Source organism: Mus musculus, chromosome 14, assembly GCF_000001635.26.
Source record: "Mus musculus strain C57BL/6J chromosome 14, GRCm38.p6 C57BL/6J".
Taxonomy (NCBI): Eukaryota; Metazoa; Chordata; class Mammalia; order Rodentia; family Muridae; genus Mus; species Mus musculus.
The window spans coordinates 52419020-52440222 of record NC_000080.6 but is presented as its reverse complement, the minus strand read 5'-3'; the positions used below and the strand labels follow the sequence as shown (position 1 = coordinate 52440222).

The window sequence follows — 21203 nt, the reverse complement described above, 5'->3', positions numbered from 1 at the left end:
TTGCATTGAATCTGTAGTTAGTTTTCAGTAGAATGGCCATTTTCACAATATTAATCCTGCTGATTCATGAGCATGAGAGATCTGCCCACCTCCTCCTCATACCTTCTGCCATTTCCTAAATTTCTCCATATAAAGTCTTTCACTTACTTATTTAGATTTATTCCAAGATATTTTCATTTTTTAAGCTATTTTAAATGGTATTGTTTCCCTAATTTTCTTCTTTGGTATATTCATCATTTGTGTATAGTAAGGTTACTGATTTTTGTGTATTAATTTTGTATCCTTGTGGTGGTCTGAATGAAAATAACCCCTGTAGGCTCAAAGGGAATGGCATTATTAGGAGGTATGGCCTTGTTGAAAAACAGCATGTCACTGGGAGTAGTCGTTGAGGTTTCAGAAGCTCAAACCAGGACCAGTGTCATTCTTCCTTCCTGTTGCCTGCTGATACAGATGTGGAACTCTCAGCTACCTCTCCAACACCGTGTCTGCCCACATGCCACCATATGTCCCACCTCTAAACTTAAGCCTGTCCCAATTAAATGTTTTCCTTTATAAGAGTTGCAGTTGTCATAGTGTTTCTTCACAGCAATAGAAACCCTAACAAAGACAGAAGTTGGTACCAGGGACTGGGTATTGCTGTGATAGGCCAGACTATTTTCTTGTTTGGAGAAATGTAGACTTTAGGACTTCAGATTATAAAAGCAGCTGAATTCAAAACTTAATGAACCATACTAGTAGAAGCATGAAAGACTAAGGGTACTAAGGGTAATTTGACTGTAGGAGCCTGACTCAAGAGGTTTCAGAAGAGATATTAATATATAGCCTAGAAATGGTTCTTGTAATATTTTGGCAGAGAAGCACCTGAAAAAATGTTCAACATTTTTAATCATCAGGGAAATGCAAATCAAAACAACCCTGAGATTCCACCTCACACCAGTCAGAATGGCTAAGATGAAAATTTCAGTTGGCAGCAGATGCTGGCGAGGATGTGGAGAAAGAGGAACACTCATTCATTGTTGGTGGGATTGCAAGCTTGTACAACCACTCTGGAAATCAGTCTGGCGGTTCCTCAGAAAATTGGACATAGTACTACCAGAGGATCCAGCAATTCCTCTTCTGGGCATATATCCAGAAGATGTCCCAACCGGTAAGAAGGACACATGCTCCACTATGTTCATAGCAGCCTTATTTATAATAGCCAGAAGCTGGAAAGAACCCAGATGCCCCTCAACAGAGGAATGGATAAAAAAAAACGTGGTACATTTACACAATGGAGTACTACTCAGCTATTAAAAAGAATGAATTTATGAAATTCCTAGCCAAATGGATGGACCTGGAGGGCATCATTCTGAGTGCGGTAACCCAATCACAAAAGAACTCAAATGATATGTACTCACTGATAAGTGGATATTAGCCCAGAAACTTAGGATACCCAAGATATAAGATATAATTTGCTAAACACATTAAACTCAAGAGAACGAAGACCAAAGTGTGGACACTTTGCCCCTTCTTAGAATAGGAAACAAAACACCCATGAAAGGAGTTACAGAGACAAAATTTGGAAGTGTGATGAAAGGATGGACCATCTAGTGATTGCCATATCCAGAGATCCATCCCATGATCAGCTTCCAAACGCTGACACCATTGCATACACTAGCAAGATTTTGCTGAAAGGACCCAGATATAGCTGTCTCTTGTGAGAGTATGCCAGGGCCTAGCAAACACAGAAGTAGATGCTCACAGTCAGCTATTGAATGGACCACAGGGTCCCCAATGTAGGAACTTGAGAAAGCACCCAAGGAACTAAAGGGAACTGCAATCCTATAGGTGGAACAACAATATGAACTAAGCAGTACCCCAGAGCTCTTGTCTCTAGCTGCATATGTATCAAAAGATGGCCTAGTCGGCCATCACTGCAAAGAGAGACCCATTGGACTTGCAAACTTTATATGCCCCAGTACAGGGGAACGCCAGGGCCAAAAAGGGGGAGTGGGTGGATAGGGGAGTGGGGGGGTGGGTATGGGGGACTTTTGGTATAGCATTGGAAATGTAAATGAGCTAAATACCTAATAAAAAATGGAAAAAAAGAGTTATGAATTAACCGCTTTTACAAAAGACATTTCAAAACAGCCTAGCATTGACTGTGTTGCTTGGTTATTAATGCCCAGTAATATAAAGATCTTTAATGAAAAAGAGCAAGCTAAGCAAGGAAAAAACAAAATATACAGTTTGAAGAGAAAGAAAGCACCAGGAAAACGTTTAAAGAAAAGCCTGATGCTAAATGAAATAAAGGGAGTGGTGACCTCAGGGCAAGACCCTGCCCAGTTAAGCTTCCAATGCGGGACTGGATATGGGTCTCTCTTCTCCCCAGAGTTTTTGGTCACCAGCTCATGAGGACAAAGGGAGAAGAGTCATGAACAGGGTTTTGGATGGCCCATGCGTATGATCACTTTGGGGAGACGGATCAACTTTACTCAGGGTTCTATGGTTTTAGAGAAGTGGGTGGAATATCCAAAGTGGATAAAGATCATTGGCTGAAGGCTAAGGTACTGAGATATTATTGGAAGAAAGGAAGGTGAACCTGTAATCTAACCAAGGCTATGTGACACTGTAATCTATCCAAGGCTGTCTGACACTCTGCAGGTAGAGAGTATGGGGGTTTCAAACTCCAGACATGTTAAGAAGCCCTACTGGTAAAGGGAGTTCCCCCATTTTGGGAAGAGCTCAGAAGGCTATCTAGACAATGATAGACTTCAACCTTAAGTAACATGGCAACAAAAAGTAATTAAGGAAAAGCATAGGGCCAGGCATGGTACCACTCACCTATAATCCCAACAGTAGGGAGACAAAGGCAGGTAGATTTCAGAGTTCAAGTCTATCCTGGACTACATAGCAAGTTCCAGGACAGCTAAGCTTAGGCAGTGAAGGAAAAAAAAAGCAAAGGAAAAAAGTATTTGAATAAGAGGGCGGTGTTCCTCTAGTAAGCAACAAAACGTGGCTTCAACCACATGGGTCTGGCTTTAGAGTCAAGGAGATAAGAAAGGAGTTATGGAATCTCCCTCCAAGACTAAGAAAAGCCTCTAAGGTCAGACTTGTAGCAGAGGATGTCTCTGCTAGGCAGCCTAGAGAGGTCATTGTGTGAAGCTGTGAAGGTTCTAGAAGCCTAGGTTGCCTTGGAGACCAAAGATGTTAAAGATTCTAGAGTTGGGGAAAGTTACTAACAGGGAGTGGAACCAGCCCACAAGAAAGAAGTGTGTTGTAGTCAACAAAGCTGAAAGGAACTGGAGATCTGAAGAGTGTTTTGACATCAGACATGGAGATACTGAGTTTGGAGTTTGCACAGTTAGTTCTTGATCTTACCTTGGTCCAGTGTCTTCTCACTATGATCCTTTCCTCTCTTTCCTCTTGGTAATGTACTTCCTGTGCTGTTGTATGTTGGAAGTATGTGATCTGGTTTTTATTTTGATTACACTTAAGAGATTGCATCAATCTCAGAACAGACTTTGAACTTTGGACATTTTAAAAATTGTTGAGACTGTGATAGGCTATGGAGACTCTTGAAGTTGGACTGAATGCATTCTGCATTATGATATGGCTATCAGCCTATGGGAGGCAGGGAATGGAATATGGTGGTTTGAATGAAAGTGACCCCTGTAGGCTCATAGGGAGTGGCACTCTTAGGAGGTGTGGCCTTGTTGGGATAGGTGTGGGGATGTTGAAGTAAGTGTGTTGTTGGGGGTGGGCTTTGAGATTTCAGAAGCTCAAGCCACACCCAGTATCTCTTCCTGCTCCCTGCCCATCCAAATATAGAACCCTTAGATACCTCTCCAGCACCATATCTACCTGCATGCCTTTATGCTTCCTACCCATGATAATAATGAACTAAACCTCTGAACTGCAAGTCAGCCAAAAATTAAATGTTTTCCCTTTTAAGAATTGCTGTGGTCATGGTGTCTCTTCACAGCATTAGCAACCCTCACTAGGACAATTCTGCTAGATGTGTTTATCAGCTGTTGGAGTTTTCTTGTGTAGACTGTAGGGTCTTTTATGTATAGAATTATATTATCTGAAAATAAGGATACTTCAACTTCATCCTTTTCTATTTATAGCCCCTTTATCTCTCAGATGTCTTACTGCTTTAGCCAAGACTACAATTGAACAGGAGCAGGGAGAGTAGATATTCTTGTCTTGTTCCTGAATTTCAGTGGAAAGGCTTTGCGGTTTTTCTCCATTTAGGATGATATTGGCTATAGTCTTCCTATATATCATCTTTATTGTGTTGATATATGTCCCTTATATCCCTAAACTTTCTAGGAGTTTTCTCATGAAGAAAAACTGAATTTTTATCAAAAAACTTTTCTGTACCTAGTAAATACTCATTTGGCCTTTGACCTATTGCTTTAGTGAATTACCTTTACTTATATGTGTTGAACCATCCTTGTATCTTTGGAATGAAGTCTACTTGATCATAATGGATCATTTTTTTAATACTTTTTATTAGGTATTTTCCTCATTTACATTTCCAATGCTATCCCAAAAGTCCCACATACCCTCCCACCCACTCCCCTACCCACCCACTCCCACTTTTTGGCCCTGGCATTCCCCTGTACTGGGGCATATAAAGTTTACAAGTCCAATGGGCCGCTCTTTCCAGTGATGGCCGACTAGGCCATCTTTTGATACATATGCAGCTAGAGTCAAGAGCTCCGGGGTACTGGTTAGTTCATAATGTTGTTCTACCTATAGGGTTGCAGATCCCTTTAGTTCCTTGGGTACTTTCTCTAGCTCCTCCATTGGGGACCCTGTGATCCATCCAATAGCTGACTGTGAGCATCCACTTCTGTGTTTGCTAGGCCCTGGCATACTCTCACAAGAGACAGCTATATCTGGGTCCTTTCAGCAAAATCTTGCTAGTGTATGCAATGGTGTCAGCGTTTGGAAGCTGATCATGGGATGGATCTCTGGATATGGCAGGGTCTATATGGTCCATCCTTTCGACACAGCTCCAAACTTTGTCTCTGTAAATCCTTCCATGGGTGTTTTGTTCCCAATTCTAAGAAGGGGCAAAGTGTCCACACTTTGGTCTTCATTTTTCTTGAGTTTCATGCATTTAGAAAATTGTATCTTATATCTTGTGTATCCTAAGTTTCTGGGCTAATATCCACTTATCAGTGAGTACATATCATTTGAGTTCTTTTGTGATTGGGTTACCTCACTCAGGATGATGCCCTCCAGGTCCAACCATTTGGCTAGGAATTTCATGAATTCATTCTTTTTAATAGCTGAGTAGTACTCCATTGTGTAAATGTACCACGTTTTTTTTTTTATCCATTCCTCTGTTGAGGGGCATCTGGGTTCTTTCCAGCTTCTGGCTATTATAAATAAGGCTGCTATGAACATAGTGGAGCATGTGCCCTTCTTACTGGTTGGGACATCTTCTGGATATATGCCCAGGAGAGGTATTGTGGGATCCTCCAGTAGTACTATGTCCAATTTTCTGAGGAACCGCCAGACTGATTTCTAGAGTGGTTGTACAAGCTTGCAATCTCACCAACAATGAAGGAGTGTTCCTCTTTATCCACATCCTCACCAGCATCTGCTGGCACCTGAATTTTTGATCTTAGCCATTCTGACTGGTGTGAGGTGGAATCTCAGGGTTGTTTTGATTTGCATTTCCCTGATGATTAAGGATGCTGAGCATTTTTTCAGGTGCTTCTCAGCCATTCGGTATTCCTCAGGTGAGAATTCTTTGTTTAGCTCTGAGCCCCATTTTTTAATGGGGTTATTTGATTTTCTGGAGTCCACCTTCTTGAGTTCTTTATATATATTGGATATTAGTCCCCTATCTGATTTAGGATAGGTAAAGATCCTTTCCCAATCTGTTGGTGGCCTTTTTGTCTTATTGACGGTGTCTTTTGCCTTGCAGAAGCTTTGCAATTTTATGAGGTCCCATTTGTAGATTCTCGATCTTACAGCACAAGCCATTGCTGTTCTATTCAGGAATTTTTCCCCTGTACCCATATCTTCGAGGCTTTTCCCTACTTTCTCCTCTATAAGTTTCAGTGTCTCTGGTTTTATGTGGAGTTCCTTAATCCACTTAGATTTGACCTTAGTACAAGGAGATAGGAATGCATCAATTCACATTCTTCTACATGATAACCGCCAGTTGTGCCAGCACCATTTGTTGAAGATGCTGTCTTTTTTCCAGTGGATGGTTTTTGCTCCCTTGTCAAAGATCAAGTGACCAAAGGTGTATGGGTTCATTTCTGGGTCTTCAATTCTATTCCATTGGTCTACTTGTCTGTCGCTATACCAGTACCATGTAGTTTTTATCACAGTTGTTCTGTAGTACAGCTTTAGGTCGGGCATGGTGATTCCACCAGAGGTTCTTTTATCCTTGAGAAGAGTTTTTGCTATCCTAGGTTTTTTGTTATTCCAGATGAATCTGCCGATTGCCCTTTCTAATTTGTTGAAGAATTGAGTTGGAATTTTGATGGGGATTGCATTGAATCTGTAGATTGCTTTTGGCAAGATAGCCATTTTTACTATATTGATCCTGCCAATCAATGAGCATGGGAGATCTTTCCATCTTCTGTGACATAATGGATCATTTTTGATATATTGTTGAATTCATTTTACAAATATTTTGTTGAAAATGTATGTGCCTACATTCATGAGAAATACTGGCATCATTCGTATTTTTGTTAGGTCTTTGGTTTTAGTATTAGGTAATACCAGCTTTGTAAAAGAATTTTGGAAATGTTTCCTCTTTATCTATTTTACAAAATAATTTGAAGAATAGTTTGTTAGTTCTTCTTTGAAGATCTGATAGAATTTCATACTGAACCCTCTTGTCCCTGGGATTATTTTTACATTAGAGATCTTTAATTATTGCTTCTATTTCATTAGATATGGTTCTATTTAATTTTTTTACTTTGTTTTGACTTAATTTTGATAGGTCATATATATCTATCCATCTTAGATTTTCCAGTTTTGTAGAAATACATTTTTAAAGTATGTCTTTATTGTCTGAATGTCCTTGGTGTTTGCTACAACATCTCCCTTTTCATTTCTACCTTTATTGATTTGTGTCTTCTTTTCTTTCTTTTTTGTTGGTTGATTGGTTGGTTGGTTTGAAGATTGGTTTGATTTTTGGTTAATTTGGCCAATGGTTTGTCAGTCTTGTTAATATTTTCAAAGAATTCTTTGATTCATTAATTCTTTGTATTATTTTTATTTATATTTCATTAATTTCAACCCTGGCTTTTATTATCTCTTTTTTGTTTGTTTGTTTTGTTTTGTTTTGTTTTTTTCAAGACAGGGTTTCTCTGTATAGCCCTGGCTGTCCTGGAACTCACTTTGTACACCAGGCTGGCCTCAAACTCAGAAATCCGCCTGCCTCTGCCTCCCAAGTGCTGGGATTAAAGGTGTGTGCCACCACCACCAGGCTTTATTATTATCTCTTTCTGTGGATTTTTTTACTGACTTACAAAAATTATTAAAATAAATTATGTTTGTGATTGGAATAAATTATTATACCATTACAATTATTAATATACCTTAAAAGATTTCTAAATATCAGTTTTAATATGCAGATATATGATTTATTTCTTCAATGTTATAAAATATTCAACTGGGCTTGGTCTATAGTTAAATGGAATTTGCTACTAATAAGGATGAAGAGCATTATCTGGATGACAACTAATTATTTGTGGTTTAAATACTTTATATCTATCTTCAAATATGAACTACCTGATGTCTTTTCAGTTGTAATGTTCAATGAATATATTGAACTTTGATTTCCCACTCACTTCCAAATGTAAATTGTTTTTAGGTTTTATATACTATCTTTTAAAATGAGCATTTACTGGACTGGAGAGATATCTCAGTGGTTAGGTGCCCTTGTTGGACTAAACTCCCAGCACCCTCATAGTGGCTCACAATAATCTATAACTCCAGCTCCAGAGTATCCAATGCCCTCTTCTGTCCTTTACAACACAAGGCAACACAACTGTACTGGCTAGTTTTGTGTCAACTTGACACAGCTGGAGTTATCACAGAGTAAGGAGCTTCAGTTGAGGAAATGCCTCCATGAGATACAACTGTAAGGCATTTTCTCAATTAGTGATCAAGGGGGAAAGGCCCCTTGTGGGTGGTGCCATCTCTGGGCTGGTAGTCTTGGTTTTATAAGAGAGCAAGCTGAGCAAGCCAGGGGAAGCAAGCCAGTAAAGAACATCCCTCCATGGCCTCTGCATCAGCTCCTGCTTTCTGACCTGCTTGAGTTCCAGGCCTGACTTCCTTGGTGATGAACAGCAGTATGGAAGTGTAAGCCAAATAAACCCTTTCCTCCCCAATTTGCTTCTTGGTCATGATGTTTGTGCAGGAATAGAAACCCTGACTAAGACAACAACACATACATACATGCAAGCAGAACATTCATACATGCCTTAGTTAGGGTTTCCATTGCTGTAAAAAGACACCATGACCAAAGCAACTCTTACAAAGGACATTTAATTAAGGCTGCTTACAGGTTCTGAGGTTCGGTCCATTATCATAATGGCAGGAAGCATGGCAGTGTCCAGGCAGGCATGGCGCTGAAAGAGCTAAGAGTTCTACATCATGATCCAAAGGCCAACAGGAGAAGACTGTCTTCCAGGCAGCTAGGAGACAGGCCTCAAAGCTCACCGCCAACCACAGTGACACACATCCTCCAATGAGGCCACACCTCCTAACAGTACCACTCACTGGGCCAAATATATTCAAAGCACCACAAAACACATAAAATAAATAAATATTTAACATTCTTTAAATAAAATTGAATTGGCATTTACACAGAGAAACTTATGATACATAGTGAATTTCAACATTTGTTTGAAATCAGTTATCATATTCTGCTGAAATTGTCTTCAATGGCTCATTCAGAACAAAGCAAGCCCTGTTAGAAGGAAAGAAATCTTCTTGCTTTTTAAATTTTGCTTCTTTACCTGCCTCTTTAAGTTTTTCCAAGTTTTTTAAAACAAGTCTATATGACAATAACTTTTTATCTTACAGGAAGTAATTGGTTCTCTGCCACTAGCAACTATTTGATATTTAGAAGACAGCACAACTCCTTTAATTTTCAAAGGGGGAGGTAGTGCTCATAGATAACGAAGGGCTTCACTTAGCCATGTCACCAACATGAGATATAAACCTGAAATACTATTAGAATGTTTAAGCTATCTGAGAAGTGTGCCAGTGGTTACAGAGGCAAAATTAAGTATCCGAAGGTGCTTTCTGTGTATTCACGTAATACTTTTCCCTTTTGAGGAATAAATACTTTCTTAAAATACCCTTTTCTTACTTAGAATCATTAAAGAAATGAATATTGTTCATTTTCTGATTATTTCATCACAAGGGACATAGTCCCTGGATCTCCTGTATTAAAAAAAAAAAAGGAATCAAATGAAACTCTGAAGGCCTTTGTGATGATTCTAGTATGTATAAAGAAAATCTAAATATTTTCAACTGCGACTAGAAAAAGAGCATCTAATATATTTAGTAGTTGAATAACTGATACTTGTCTTTTGATCACCTCATCCATGTTAATGTGTACTTGAAGTAACTGATATCCTAAAGCTGAAAGCAGATCTCCCACTGCCCATGTGGCAGAAACACGTGATGTTCCCAGTTGCTCAGCAAGAAGGGAATGGGGTCCAGCAGTAAGCAAAGCCACTTCTCATCAATGAAATTGAACAAGCTGGAGCCAGCCCTCATCTACTACACCTCTACAGACAAACTCGCTGAAATGGAAATGAAGTGGGGAGCCAAGTTTTCTGATACAGTGCTCATTCTCATTCTAAGAAAGAGAAAATCACATGAATGAGAAGTGACAACAGACATCAACACCAAGACAAATCAAATTCAGAACTCATGAGACAGCATGTTGTAACAGCTACTGAAAAAATACTTCAACAAATAAGTGCAATTCCTCTTAATCAGAAAACCAGAACATTTCAGTCAGAAAAAAAGAGAAATTATGGAAGAAAACATCAGTAAATTAGAGAAAGAAAAAATTAAAACTTAAGTCAAAAATCCTTCAGGTTAGAATCAACAGGAAAGTGAGAGTAACCAGATCTGAGAGACAGGGGGCAGAATTTACTCAATCTAAACAACAGCAAGAAAAACAGTCTGGAGGGAAAAATGTTTCCCAAAGACCTATGAGACAGTAACAAAAGAGTTAGCATTCAGAGAGTAAGATGGCTCGGTGGGTAAAGTCGCTTGCTGCCAAGCTTATAACCTGAGTTAGTCTTCAAGACGAACATGATAGTAGGAGAGAACTGACTCTGGTCTGGCAAGCTACCCTCTGACTTCCGCATGTACTCATGACATGTAAGACTCTGGAGAGCCTTAGCTTACCAGGGACCCCCTGAGTGAACCACGAGGAGTTGGGAATCAATGCAAAAAGCAAGAGGAATTTATTGTTCCCGTGCACTGGGGTCGTCCCCAGACTGGAAGGAGAGGTGGCGACCCTGCGCAGCTCAGTCAATGAGCTTTTTATACAGTTTTTCAGGGCAGCAGTCATTAGGCACAATGTGATTGACAGAACAGTGTGACTTTTTAAACTGATTGGTCTTTAGGGAATGAGGTGGCAAGGACTTCCCTTGTCTGAAGGTGGACAATGATCCAGCCCCACGGAATATTAGCCTCTCCCTTGCGGAAGGGGGTGGGGGAGGCGCAACTGTTCCATGACCTTTTCAGACACACACACACACACACACACACACACACACGTGGTGGGTCTGTCAGGTAGCCAATCAACGTGATAGCAGTGACCTCAAGCAAGTCTGTGCAATCTCCTGCTTCACTGTAGGGCTACACAGTGTTTAAAATACAATAGCAGTGATAGTCTTACACTTCCGAGGTTCATTTATAAAGACGATGACGATTTTCTCTCCTCCTCTCTTCCCTACCTCCCTCCCTCTCCCAGATTCTGCTCCCTCCCTATATAAGTATACTATTTTTGGATATGCATCCTCTAATCAAACCTTTAGAGAACTTCAACTTTACAAATAACTTAAACTTTATAAAACTTTCCGTGTGAGGGCTAAGGCACTATTGTTAGCCTCATTTTATACGTGACAAAACTGAACTGATCTTTTTTAAAACTCAATCAATAAATGTAAAAATCACTTTAAGTTAAAGTGGCTCATTTAAAACCACCCAGATAGAAAGTGGCAAACTCAAATCTGTTTCCAAGGAGCCTAGTCTTGATTCACAGCAAACACACACTCAGGAAATGTAACTCCACTCCTGCTGTGTCCCTCTTAGAATTTCTGTGCAGCTGCAGAGGTTAGCACAGTCACTGTGTCCCTCACAGCACAGAGGTATGAGGCAGAGTCTTTGATCTGGAGCTCTGTCAGAAGCAGGTAACTGTACCCATTCGAGCGGCTCAGGAAAGTGGAGAAATGCCCACTGTCCTTCAAACCATCCAAAACAACATAAGAAAGAAATACAGGGGCTTGGCCTTCACGTTGCTGGTACCAGGATAACCCGTTGAACCCTGAGGTGCTGTATGTGCAGTTGACCCGAGCAAAGGTTCCCTCCACAGACATCAATTTGGCAGGCTGCTCCACACCCTGTCCTGCAGCACCTACGAGACACAGGAAAGATTAGCAGGGGGAAAGGGAGCGTGGAAATGCTGTAGATAGATTATTCCCACGTTGAATTGTTTAAAAATTAATTTTAAAAAATGCCATGCTTCCATGTGGTCCAGGAAAACTTAGAGTAACAGGGAGTTTTCAAGATCAACAATGAGTGTCAGAAACAGTGGTAACAATGACAGCTGCTCATTACAAGAAAGCCCATAACAGTGGGTACATCATAAGAAAGCATCTATCCACAGGAGATGATGGTGCACGCCTTTGATCCCAACACTCAGGAGGCAGAGGCAGGAGGATCTCTGAGTTCAAGGCCAGCCTGGTCTACAGAGTGAGTTCCAGGACAGCCAGGGCTATACAGAGAAACCCTGTCTCAAAAGACATTAAATAGATAGATAGATAAATAAATAAATAAATAAATAAATAAATAAATAAATAAATAGAAAATTAAGAAAGAAAGGAAAATATCTAATAGCAAAGGCTTTTTTCATTATAAAAGTTGCAATTATTTAGCTGGAGAAAAATTATTTTGAAAACTCCTAGCCATGTTCTCTATGAAGTTGGAACTTACCTCCCACCGTCAGGAAGAGATAGAGAACAAACCCCCACATCTGCAGCATGACACCACCAGCCTGACACTGAGTCCCCAGCTCCTGAGCACCAACAGCTTCAGAGAGAAAACCCTCTGTGGGTGGGGAGGAGCCTCATCCTGGGTGCAAACCCACAGAAGCAAGAAGAGGATGTCCTTTCTTGAGGGGTGTCTTCAAGATGCTTCAGTGACAGCTGAGGAAGTCCCTTTGAAATCAGGAGTCCCTTCTGAAGAGTGTGTTCTGACTACTCCATAGAGTTTAACCCATGTGACTTTGATGAAGCTCAACTGTGAAGAACAAAAAAGACAGCTGGGTGAGGTGGTGTGGGGATCTAACAGTAGCTCTTGAAAGGCCTGGGAGGGTACTGTGCTCAAGGCCAGTCTGCGGTATCTACCAAGAAAAAGGACAAGAAAAAAAAAACAAAACAAATCGGAACATAATGCAAGAGCAGAAGTGGTCAACTGCCCCATGCTAAGCTTCTTTTCCCAGGATAGAAGAAAAACAAAGACACAAGGCTGTAGATCATGCACACGATGTGATACACTGCTATCTCCACAGTGGTATTTGTGCCGGTGAATAAATGGACGATAAATCTCTGTGTGAGGATATGCGTCAATGTATGTGTGAACAGAGCAGAAGTGGAATGTTAAACTATTCATTATTTCAGACACCTGGAATTAAAAAAAATAGACTAGAACCGGGCGGTGGTGGCACACACCTTTAATCCCAGCACTTGAGAAGCAGAGACAGGTGGATTTCTGAGTTCAAAGCCAACCTGGTCTACAAAGTGAGTTCCAGGACAGCCAGGGCTATACAGAGAAACCCTGTCTCAAAAAACCAAAAAAAAAAAAAAAATAGACTAAACGTCAACACTTTCTTAAATTTTTCTGTTATTTAATATTTTTGCTCAGTTACATATAACCTTGAAAAAGAGAAAAGGCAGAAGGCAAGAAGTGGAAGACTAGGCTAAAAAAAATGAAAGTTGATGAAGACATTCGGGAAGAAATCTGCACTTCAACCTACTTCCTAAGTGTTAAAAGTTAACCCAGAATTGTTCCTGTCTAAAGGAGATACAGGGACAAAGAGTAGAGCAGAGACTGAAGGAAGGCCATCCAGAGACTGTCCCACCTGGATATCCATCCCATCTGCAGACACCAACCCAGTCACTATTGTGGATGCCAAGAAGTACTTGCTGACAGGAGCCTGATACAGCTGTCTCCTGGAAGGCTCTGCCAGAGCCTAACCAATACAGATGCTGATCCTCTGATGCTCACAGCCAACCATGGACTGAGCATAGGGATTTCAGTGGAGGAGTTAGGGGAGGGACTGAAGGAGCTAAAGGGATTAGCAACCCTATAGGAAGAACAACAATATCAACTAACCAGACCTTTCCCACCCTCCCCCAGAGCTCCCAGGGACTAAACCACCAACCAAAGAGTACACACAAAAGGGATCCATGGCTCAAGCTTCATATGTATCAGAGGATGGCCTTATCTGTCATCAATGGAAGGGGAGACCCTTGGTCCTGTGAAGACTCAATGCCCCAGTGTAGGGGAATGTTAGGGGATAAGGTGGGAGTGGGTGGGTGAGTGGGGGAGCACCCTCGTAGAAGCAGGGAGAGGAGATGGGATGGGGGATTGTGGAGGAGAAATCAGGAAAAGGGATAACATTTGAAATGTAAATAAATAAAATAACCAATAAAAAAAATTTTAAATAATAAAATAAAAGCTGCAGTTAATACCACATGTTGTGGTGAACCATATCCCAACACTCAGGGGTAGGGGAAGGAGGATCAGGAACTCAATATCATACTTAGCTATGTAACAAGTTCAAGGCCAGTTTGAGATATATGAGACCTTTTTAATGCATTGTTTTCTCAAATTAATGTCTTCCATGTAACATCTTTTTTCTATTATTTGTATTATTTTTTTAACTTTTTATTCTTTGTGGATTTCACATCATGTACCCCAATCCCACTTATCTCCCTGTCCCTCCTTATCTGCCCTCCACACTTGCCATCTCTTCCACCACAGGAGAAGAGGGAGAAGAAGAAGAAGAAGAAGAAGAAGAAGAAGAAGAAGAAGAAGAAGAAGAAGAAGAAGAAGAAGAAGAAGAGGAGGAGGAGGAGGAGGAGGAGGAGGAGGAGGAGGAGGAGGAGGAGGAGGAGGAGGAGGAGGAGGAGGAGGAGGAGGAGGAGGAGGAAGTAGAAAGGGAGAAGGAGAAGGAGAAGGAGAAGGAGGAGGAGGAGGAGGAGGAGAAGGAGAAGGAGAAGGAGAAGGAGAAGAGAAGGAGAAGAAGAAAGAAGAAGAAGAAGAAGAAGAAGAAGAAGAAGAAGAAGAAGAAGAAGAAGAAGAAGAAGAAGAAGAAGAAGAAGAAGAAGAAGAAGAAGAAGAAGAAGAAGAAGAAGAAGAAGAAGAAGAAGAAGAAGAAGAAAGAGGAAGAAAAGAGGAGAAGGGGCAGGAGGAGGAGAGAGCAGGAGGAAGAGAAGGAGAAGAGAGGAAGAAATAAAACAAAAAACAAAAGTCATCTTGCCGTGTGTCTTAGTCAGAGTTTCTATTCCTGCACAAACATCATGACCAAGAAACAAGTTGGGGAGGAAAGGATTTATTCAGCTTACACTTCCATACTGCTGTTCATCACCAAAGGAAATCAGGACTGGAACTCAAACAGGTCAGAAATCAGGAGCTGATGCAGAAGCCATGGAGGGATGTTTTTTACTGGCTTGCTTCCCCTGGCTTACTCAGCCTGCTCTCTTATAGAACCAAGACTACCAGTCCAGAGATGGCACCACCCACAAAGGGACCTCCCCCCCTTGATCACTAATTGAGAAAATGCGTTGAACTGGATCTCGTGGAGGCATTTCCCCAACTGAAGCTCTTTTCTCTGTGATAACTCCAGCCTGTGTCAAGTTGACACAAAAATAGCCAGTACACCGTGGAAGCTGCAGTCTGTCACAGATGTGTCACATAGTATAACCCCTTGTCCAAATGTCTTTACTTGCAAATGTTCATTGCAATGAGTCATTGGTCTAGTTCAAGGCCTCTTGGCTTCTGCTACACTATCAATATACTAGATCCTCCCTGGAACTTTTCTCAGTTGTCCTGTTGTTGCTCTGTGTCATGGAGATCCTGCAGCTTTGGATTTACAAGATCAGCTTCTTCACACACTCAGTTCACAGATGAGGCAGATGTTGGGCCGAGCCAGCACAGAGCCCTGGATCTGAGTAGCTGAGTTGGCGAGCCTGACAGCACTTTTGCACTCACACCACCAGGGCCAGCTCTCCTGCTTTCCCCAGGTGAGGGACAAGGCCAGCTCTCTTGCCTATGACAGCCATCAGGGGGCAGGACCAGGCTCTCCCGCACTCACTCTACACTCACACCAGCTCACCTGCACCCGTGACACCAGAGCCAGATCTATTATGATGCCCAGAAGAAGTGGGTGCAGGGCCCATTCTCCAGAGTGCTGCAGCAAGAAGAGGTGAAGTCAGATCTGGGCAACCCTTGGACGTCAACATGACCCCAGGTGGCAGCCCAGGCTTCGGACATCCACATAGCCTTTGGTGGTAACATGGGCCACAGACACCAACACAGATCCCTGCTTCTGCAGGGCCATGAACCCAGACATGGCCCTTGGTGGTAGGCCATGCCAGGACCTTGCCATGGCCTCGGGGGGCACCACAGGCTCCTCATAGCAGGCTGACCCTCACTACCCTCCTGTCTGGAGCTCCGCCCCCCCCCCTCCTTCATTGTGCACACACCACTCTGCCTCTATTCCTCTCCACCATATTCTCACACACATTAGTGGTGCCTGTGATGGCAGACGACTCAGTGTCTTTTGCCTGCCTGCCTACCTGCCTCATTTAGTTTTCTGTTTGTTTTCTTTTGTCTTGTCTTGTCTTGTCTTGTCTTGTCTTGTCTTGTCTTGTCTTGTCTTTTGTCTTGTCTTGGTTTGGTTTCCTTGCCTTTCTTTGCCTTTTTTATATTGAATTGACTTGTTGGTTTGGCTTGGTTTTGCTTTATTTTAATTTGTTTTGGTTTGGCTTGGTTTGGTTTGGTTTGGTTTGGTTTGGTTTGGTTTGGTTTGGTTTGGTTTGGTTTGGTTTGGTTTGGTATTGAAGTAAACCTAGCAGTGTAGACCAGGCTGACTTCAGAATAATATCCTTCCAAGAGATTCTTTTACAAACATTTACCTCCATATATGGATCAACATGTGGTATTCTTACTAGAGTATCTACTCTCATCATGAATCATTTGGATTCATTTCTGTGTAGTCATTCCATAAAGTAGAATGTAATACATTGCTTTATTAAAAATTATAATGGGTTGTGGATCCTGTATGCTATTACTTTGACCTACTAGGAAATATTCATCCACTGGGCAGTAGTGTCAGACTACTATGAGCTAACCAACTACTTTCTAATAGAATTTGAAGCCCTCTCCAGGAGAGTGAGCATACACCTTGTACTATAAACCTAGTCAAAAGCCTCTCATTGAGGAGATTACAGGCTCTGGAGAAGAATGTACTACTGATATTATAAACAAACTGTGGTGGTTTAAATGAAAATGGCCCTCATAGGTCCATAGGAAGTGGCACTATTGGGAGGTGTGGCCTTGTTAGAGTAACTACATCACTGTGGGGGTGTGCTTTGAGCTCTCAGATGCTCAAGTCAGGCCCAGTGTCTCTCTCTGTTCCAGTCACCTGCTGCTCTAGATATAGAAATCTCCACCCCTTCTCCAACACCATGTCTGCCTGTGTGTCCCCATGTTTCCCTCCATGATGCTAATGGAGTAAACCTCTGAACTTTAAGCCAGCCCCAGTTGAAAGTTTTCCTTTATAAGAGTTGCTGTGGTCAGAGTGTCTCTTTACTGCAATATAAACCCTAAGACACAAAGTGTCTCCTCAACACTTGTGCCCACAGACTAGAGCTGCTCACAATCTAGTTCAGGGAAGTTTCTTTCTGCAGAGTTAATACAGAAATTGACAACTGTCAGTGTGTTGAGAATCAGTGAGACTTAGTGCTCTGCCCTAAGCAACACATCTCTGTCACCCATCCCCAGGCCTGGAGAGCATCACAGAAGAGAAGGAAGACAAGTGTGGAGGTAGAGGATGGAGAAGAGGTGGAAACACTGTCCTCTGGATATGGCAGGGCTTCTGCAACCTTGAGCACACAGCAGATATGGCTGCCTGAATGAGGCCTGCATAAAAAGGGGAGGGAGATGGGGCTCACTGGAAAAAGAGTCATTGAGAGTGGAAGAGGTGACAGAGAGTGATGAGAGGTGAATATGATCACAATACACTCTATACATATATGTAACTGTCAATCAATCAATCAATGTGGAAAAATAAAGATGATACAATCATCTTTTGGTGAGATATATAAAGCTCTGCAGTTGTGCACACATGCACACACACATGCACACACACACACATCACTACCACCATCAAACCAAGCTTTAAGCAGTTGCTTCCTAATTTAGAATTGAAAGACCCTTTAGAAGCCACTCAATCTTCACAGACCTCCATTAGTCAGTATAGTCTCCTACAGCTAGTACCACACTCCAAGAATTGTTTCTTCATTTCAACCAAGTCTCCAGTATTACTTATAATATTAACTTATTTTATGTAATTGTTTTCTTTTCTTTTCTTTTTATTTATTTATTATATGTAAGTACACTGCAGCTGTCTTCAGACACACCAGTCAGATATCCTTAATGATGGTTGTGAGCCACCATGTGGTTGCTGGGGCCTGAACTCAGGACCTTCAGAAGAGCAGTCGGGTGCTCTTACCCACTGAGCCATCTCACCAGCCCTGTTTTCTTTTCTTTATTAGTTACAAAATAATAGGTCTCCTTGTTTTCACATTTTATTATACATACTACTTTGGTTGGCTGGCACTCTCTTCCCACATTTCCCTGCTCCCTGTCCCTGCTCATACACTTCTACCTCCAGTATTCCACCTCACTGTCACCTTTCTAGTCACCTAGACTCTATACATTACAAATGAAAGGTGGGTAGACATATAGACAGAGAAATATATTAGAAGGAAGGATACACATATAAAAAGAACATTCAATAATGCAATATTTGTCTTTCTGAGCCTGAATTATCTCACTAAATATAATCTTTTCCAACTGTATCCATTTTCAAGTAAATCACATATCATTTTTCTTAACTTCTGAATAAAGTTCTATTGTGTATATGTACTATGCTCTCATTACCCCTTCATCTGTAGATAAGTTAATTCCATTAGTTGTCACTGTGTATAAAATAATTAACATGGATATACAAGTATCTCTTTGATAGGACATAGACTACTTTAGGTATATGCTCAGAACTGGCTTAGCTGGGTTATATGGAAATTCTGTTATTATTTTTTGAAGGACCTCAATACTGGTTTCCTTATTCACTGCACAACTATACATTTCCATAGGCAGTGAATAAGGTTTCCTCTTTCCTCACATCCATGCCAATATTTGTTGTTTTGTTTTCTTCTTTTTGTTTGTGTGTTTGTTTGTTTGTTTGTTTTTTCAAAATACGCTTTCTCTGTGTAACAGCCTTGGCTGTCCTGGAACTCACTGTGTAGACCAGGCTGGCCTTGAATTCACAGAAATTTACCTGCCTTTGCCTCCAGTGCTAGAATTAAAGGTGTGCACCACCACCTAGCTGTTTGTTTTCTTCTTTCTTTTCTTTTTTTAAAGATTTATTTATTATTTATTATTATTATTTATTATTATATCACTGTAGCTGTCTTCAAACACACCAGAAGAGGGCATCAGATCTCATTACGGATGGTTGTGAGCCACCATGTGGTTGCTGGGATTTAAACTCAGGACCTTCGGAAGAGCAGTCAGTGCTCTTAACCACTGAGGCATCTCTCCAGCCCTCTTCTTTCTTTTCTTTACCAGTTATGAAGTGTCTATTCACTATATACACCTAAAAGAAGCACTGCATACTTTTATTTCATGTTCTCCATAGCAAGATTATGAAGAGACGGTATAGAATATTTATAAGTTAAAATACAATTGGATTAGAGATAAGGGCAACTAGAGCTCTTCACAGCTATGCTGTAAGAACATAGGTGGTTTAAGTTCAGGTTTTGGTCATACAAGCAATTCAGTTTATCTAAAAAGACACAAAAGCAAGTGTTGAATTGTGAGAGCTCCAATCAATTATTTTTAGAACGCCTATTAAGGTTTCTGTCCCCTGATTTCTTGTCTTCTGTGCCTAAGTCTTAAACAGGCAATCATTTCAGGGAATGTTGGCCATGAGGGAAGTGTTAGCAAACATGAGAAAGCAAATCTGACCACATCTATATAAACAGTCCACACAAACTGTTCAGTCACATACCTGCTAGTAAACCCAACTACTGCAGAAAAAAAAATCCCTGAAACATCTATTCAACTAGATTCTTCCCCTTGCAATCCATGACTGGCTGAGAAGATCGAGACCGATAGTAAAACAAGAATAGACGATTCTTTTTTTTTTTTCTTCATTAACTTATTTATTTATTCACTTTACATCCTGGTCATTGCCCAACCACCACCATCTACCCCTCACACAATCCCTTCTCCCATCCCCCTCACCTTCTCCTTTGAGATGGTAGAGGACTCCCTGGGTATCCCCCAACCCTGGCACATCAAGTCTCTGCAGGGCTAGGTGTAACCTTTCCCACTGAAGCCATACAAGGCAGCTCAGTTAGGGGAATGTATTCCACAAATAGACAACAGCTTTAGAGACAGCCCCCGCTCCAATTTCTGGGGAACCCACAAGAACACTGAGCTGCACATCTGCTACATATGTGTGGGGAGGCCTAGGTTCAATGAGTATGTTCTTTGGTTAGTGGTTCGTAGAGTTCCTATCCCATTCGGGGCCCTCAATTGTTCCCCCAACCCTTCCATAAGAGTCCCCAAGCTCCATTCACTGTTTGGCCGTGGGTCTCTGCATCTCTTTCAGTCAGCTGCTAGGTAGAGCTTCCCAGAGGACAGTCATGCTATACATTACAGAATGTCTGCAAATAGAACAGAATGTCATTAATAGTGTCAGGGATTGGTGCTTGCCCGTGGGATGGGTCTCAAGTTGAGCTGATTATTGGTTAGCCATTCCCTCAATTTCTGTTCCATCTTTTTTCCTGCATTTCTTATAGATAGGACAGACTTTGAGTCAAAAGTTTTGAGTGTGTGTTGACATCCTTATCCCTCCACTGAGGACTCTGCCTGGCTACAGGAAGTAGACTAGTTATCCTTAAGGCATATGGCTTGTGGGGTGTGACACTGGATGTAGCCTGACTGTTATTTTGGGTTTTTTTTTTCTCTTTTTTTCTTTTTTTTTTTCCAAATTGGTTATTTTATTTATTTACATTTCAAATGTCCCCCTTCCAGGTCTCCCCTCTGTAAACTCCCCATCCCACCTTCCCTCCCCTTTACCTGTAAGATTGTGCTCCCCCACCCATCCACTCCTACCTCATCCCTCTAGCATCCCCCTATGCTGGGGCATCAAGGCTCTACAGAACCAAGAGCCTCCCCTCCCACTGATGCCAGATAAGGTAATCCTCTGCTACATAGGTAGCTGGAGCCTTGAACTCATCCATGCATACTCTGGTTAGTGGTTTAGTCCCTGGGAGCTCTGGGCAGTCCAGTTAGTTGATATTGTTTTTCTTCCTATGTGATTATAATCCCCTTCAGCTCCTTCAGTCCCTCCCCTAACTCTTCCATTGGGGTCCCCAGGCTCAGTCTGATGGTTGGCTGTGAGTATCTGAATCTGTCTTAGTCAGCTGCTGGTAGAGCCTCTCAGAGGACAGTCATACCTGTCTTAGAGCACTTTTTGGCATCAGCAATAGTGACTCAGTTTGGTGTCTGCAGATGAGGTTGATCCCAAGGTGGGGTGGATTCTGGATGGCCTTTCCTTCAGTCTCTGCTCCATTTTTTGTCCCTGCATTTCCTCTAGACAGAAACAATTCCAGGTTAAAATTTTTGAGATG

General features: G+C 41.5%; 1 gene segment (V, D, J or C) and 1 further gene; both read right to left on the bottom strand.

Annotated features, from left to right (window-relative positions):
- The window catches only part of Tcra (T cell receptor alpha chain), a 1796232-nt gene extending 1783976 nt beyond the window's left edge, over window positions 1–12256 (bottom strand).
- Window positions 11347–12256, bottom strand: Trav1 (T cell receptor alpha variable 1). The segment is given in 2 exon segments: window positions 11347–11629; window positions 12208–12256. Coding segments are annotated over 2 exon segments (332 nt in total).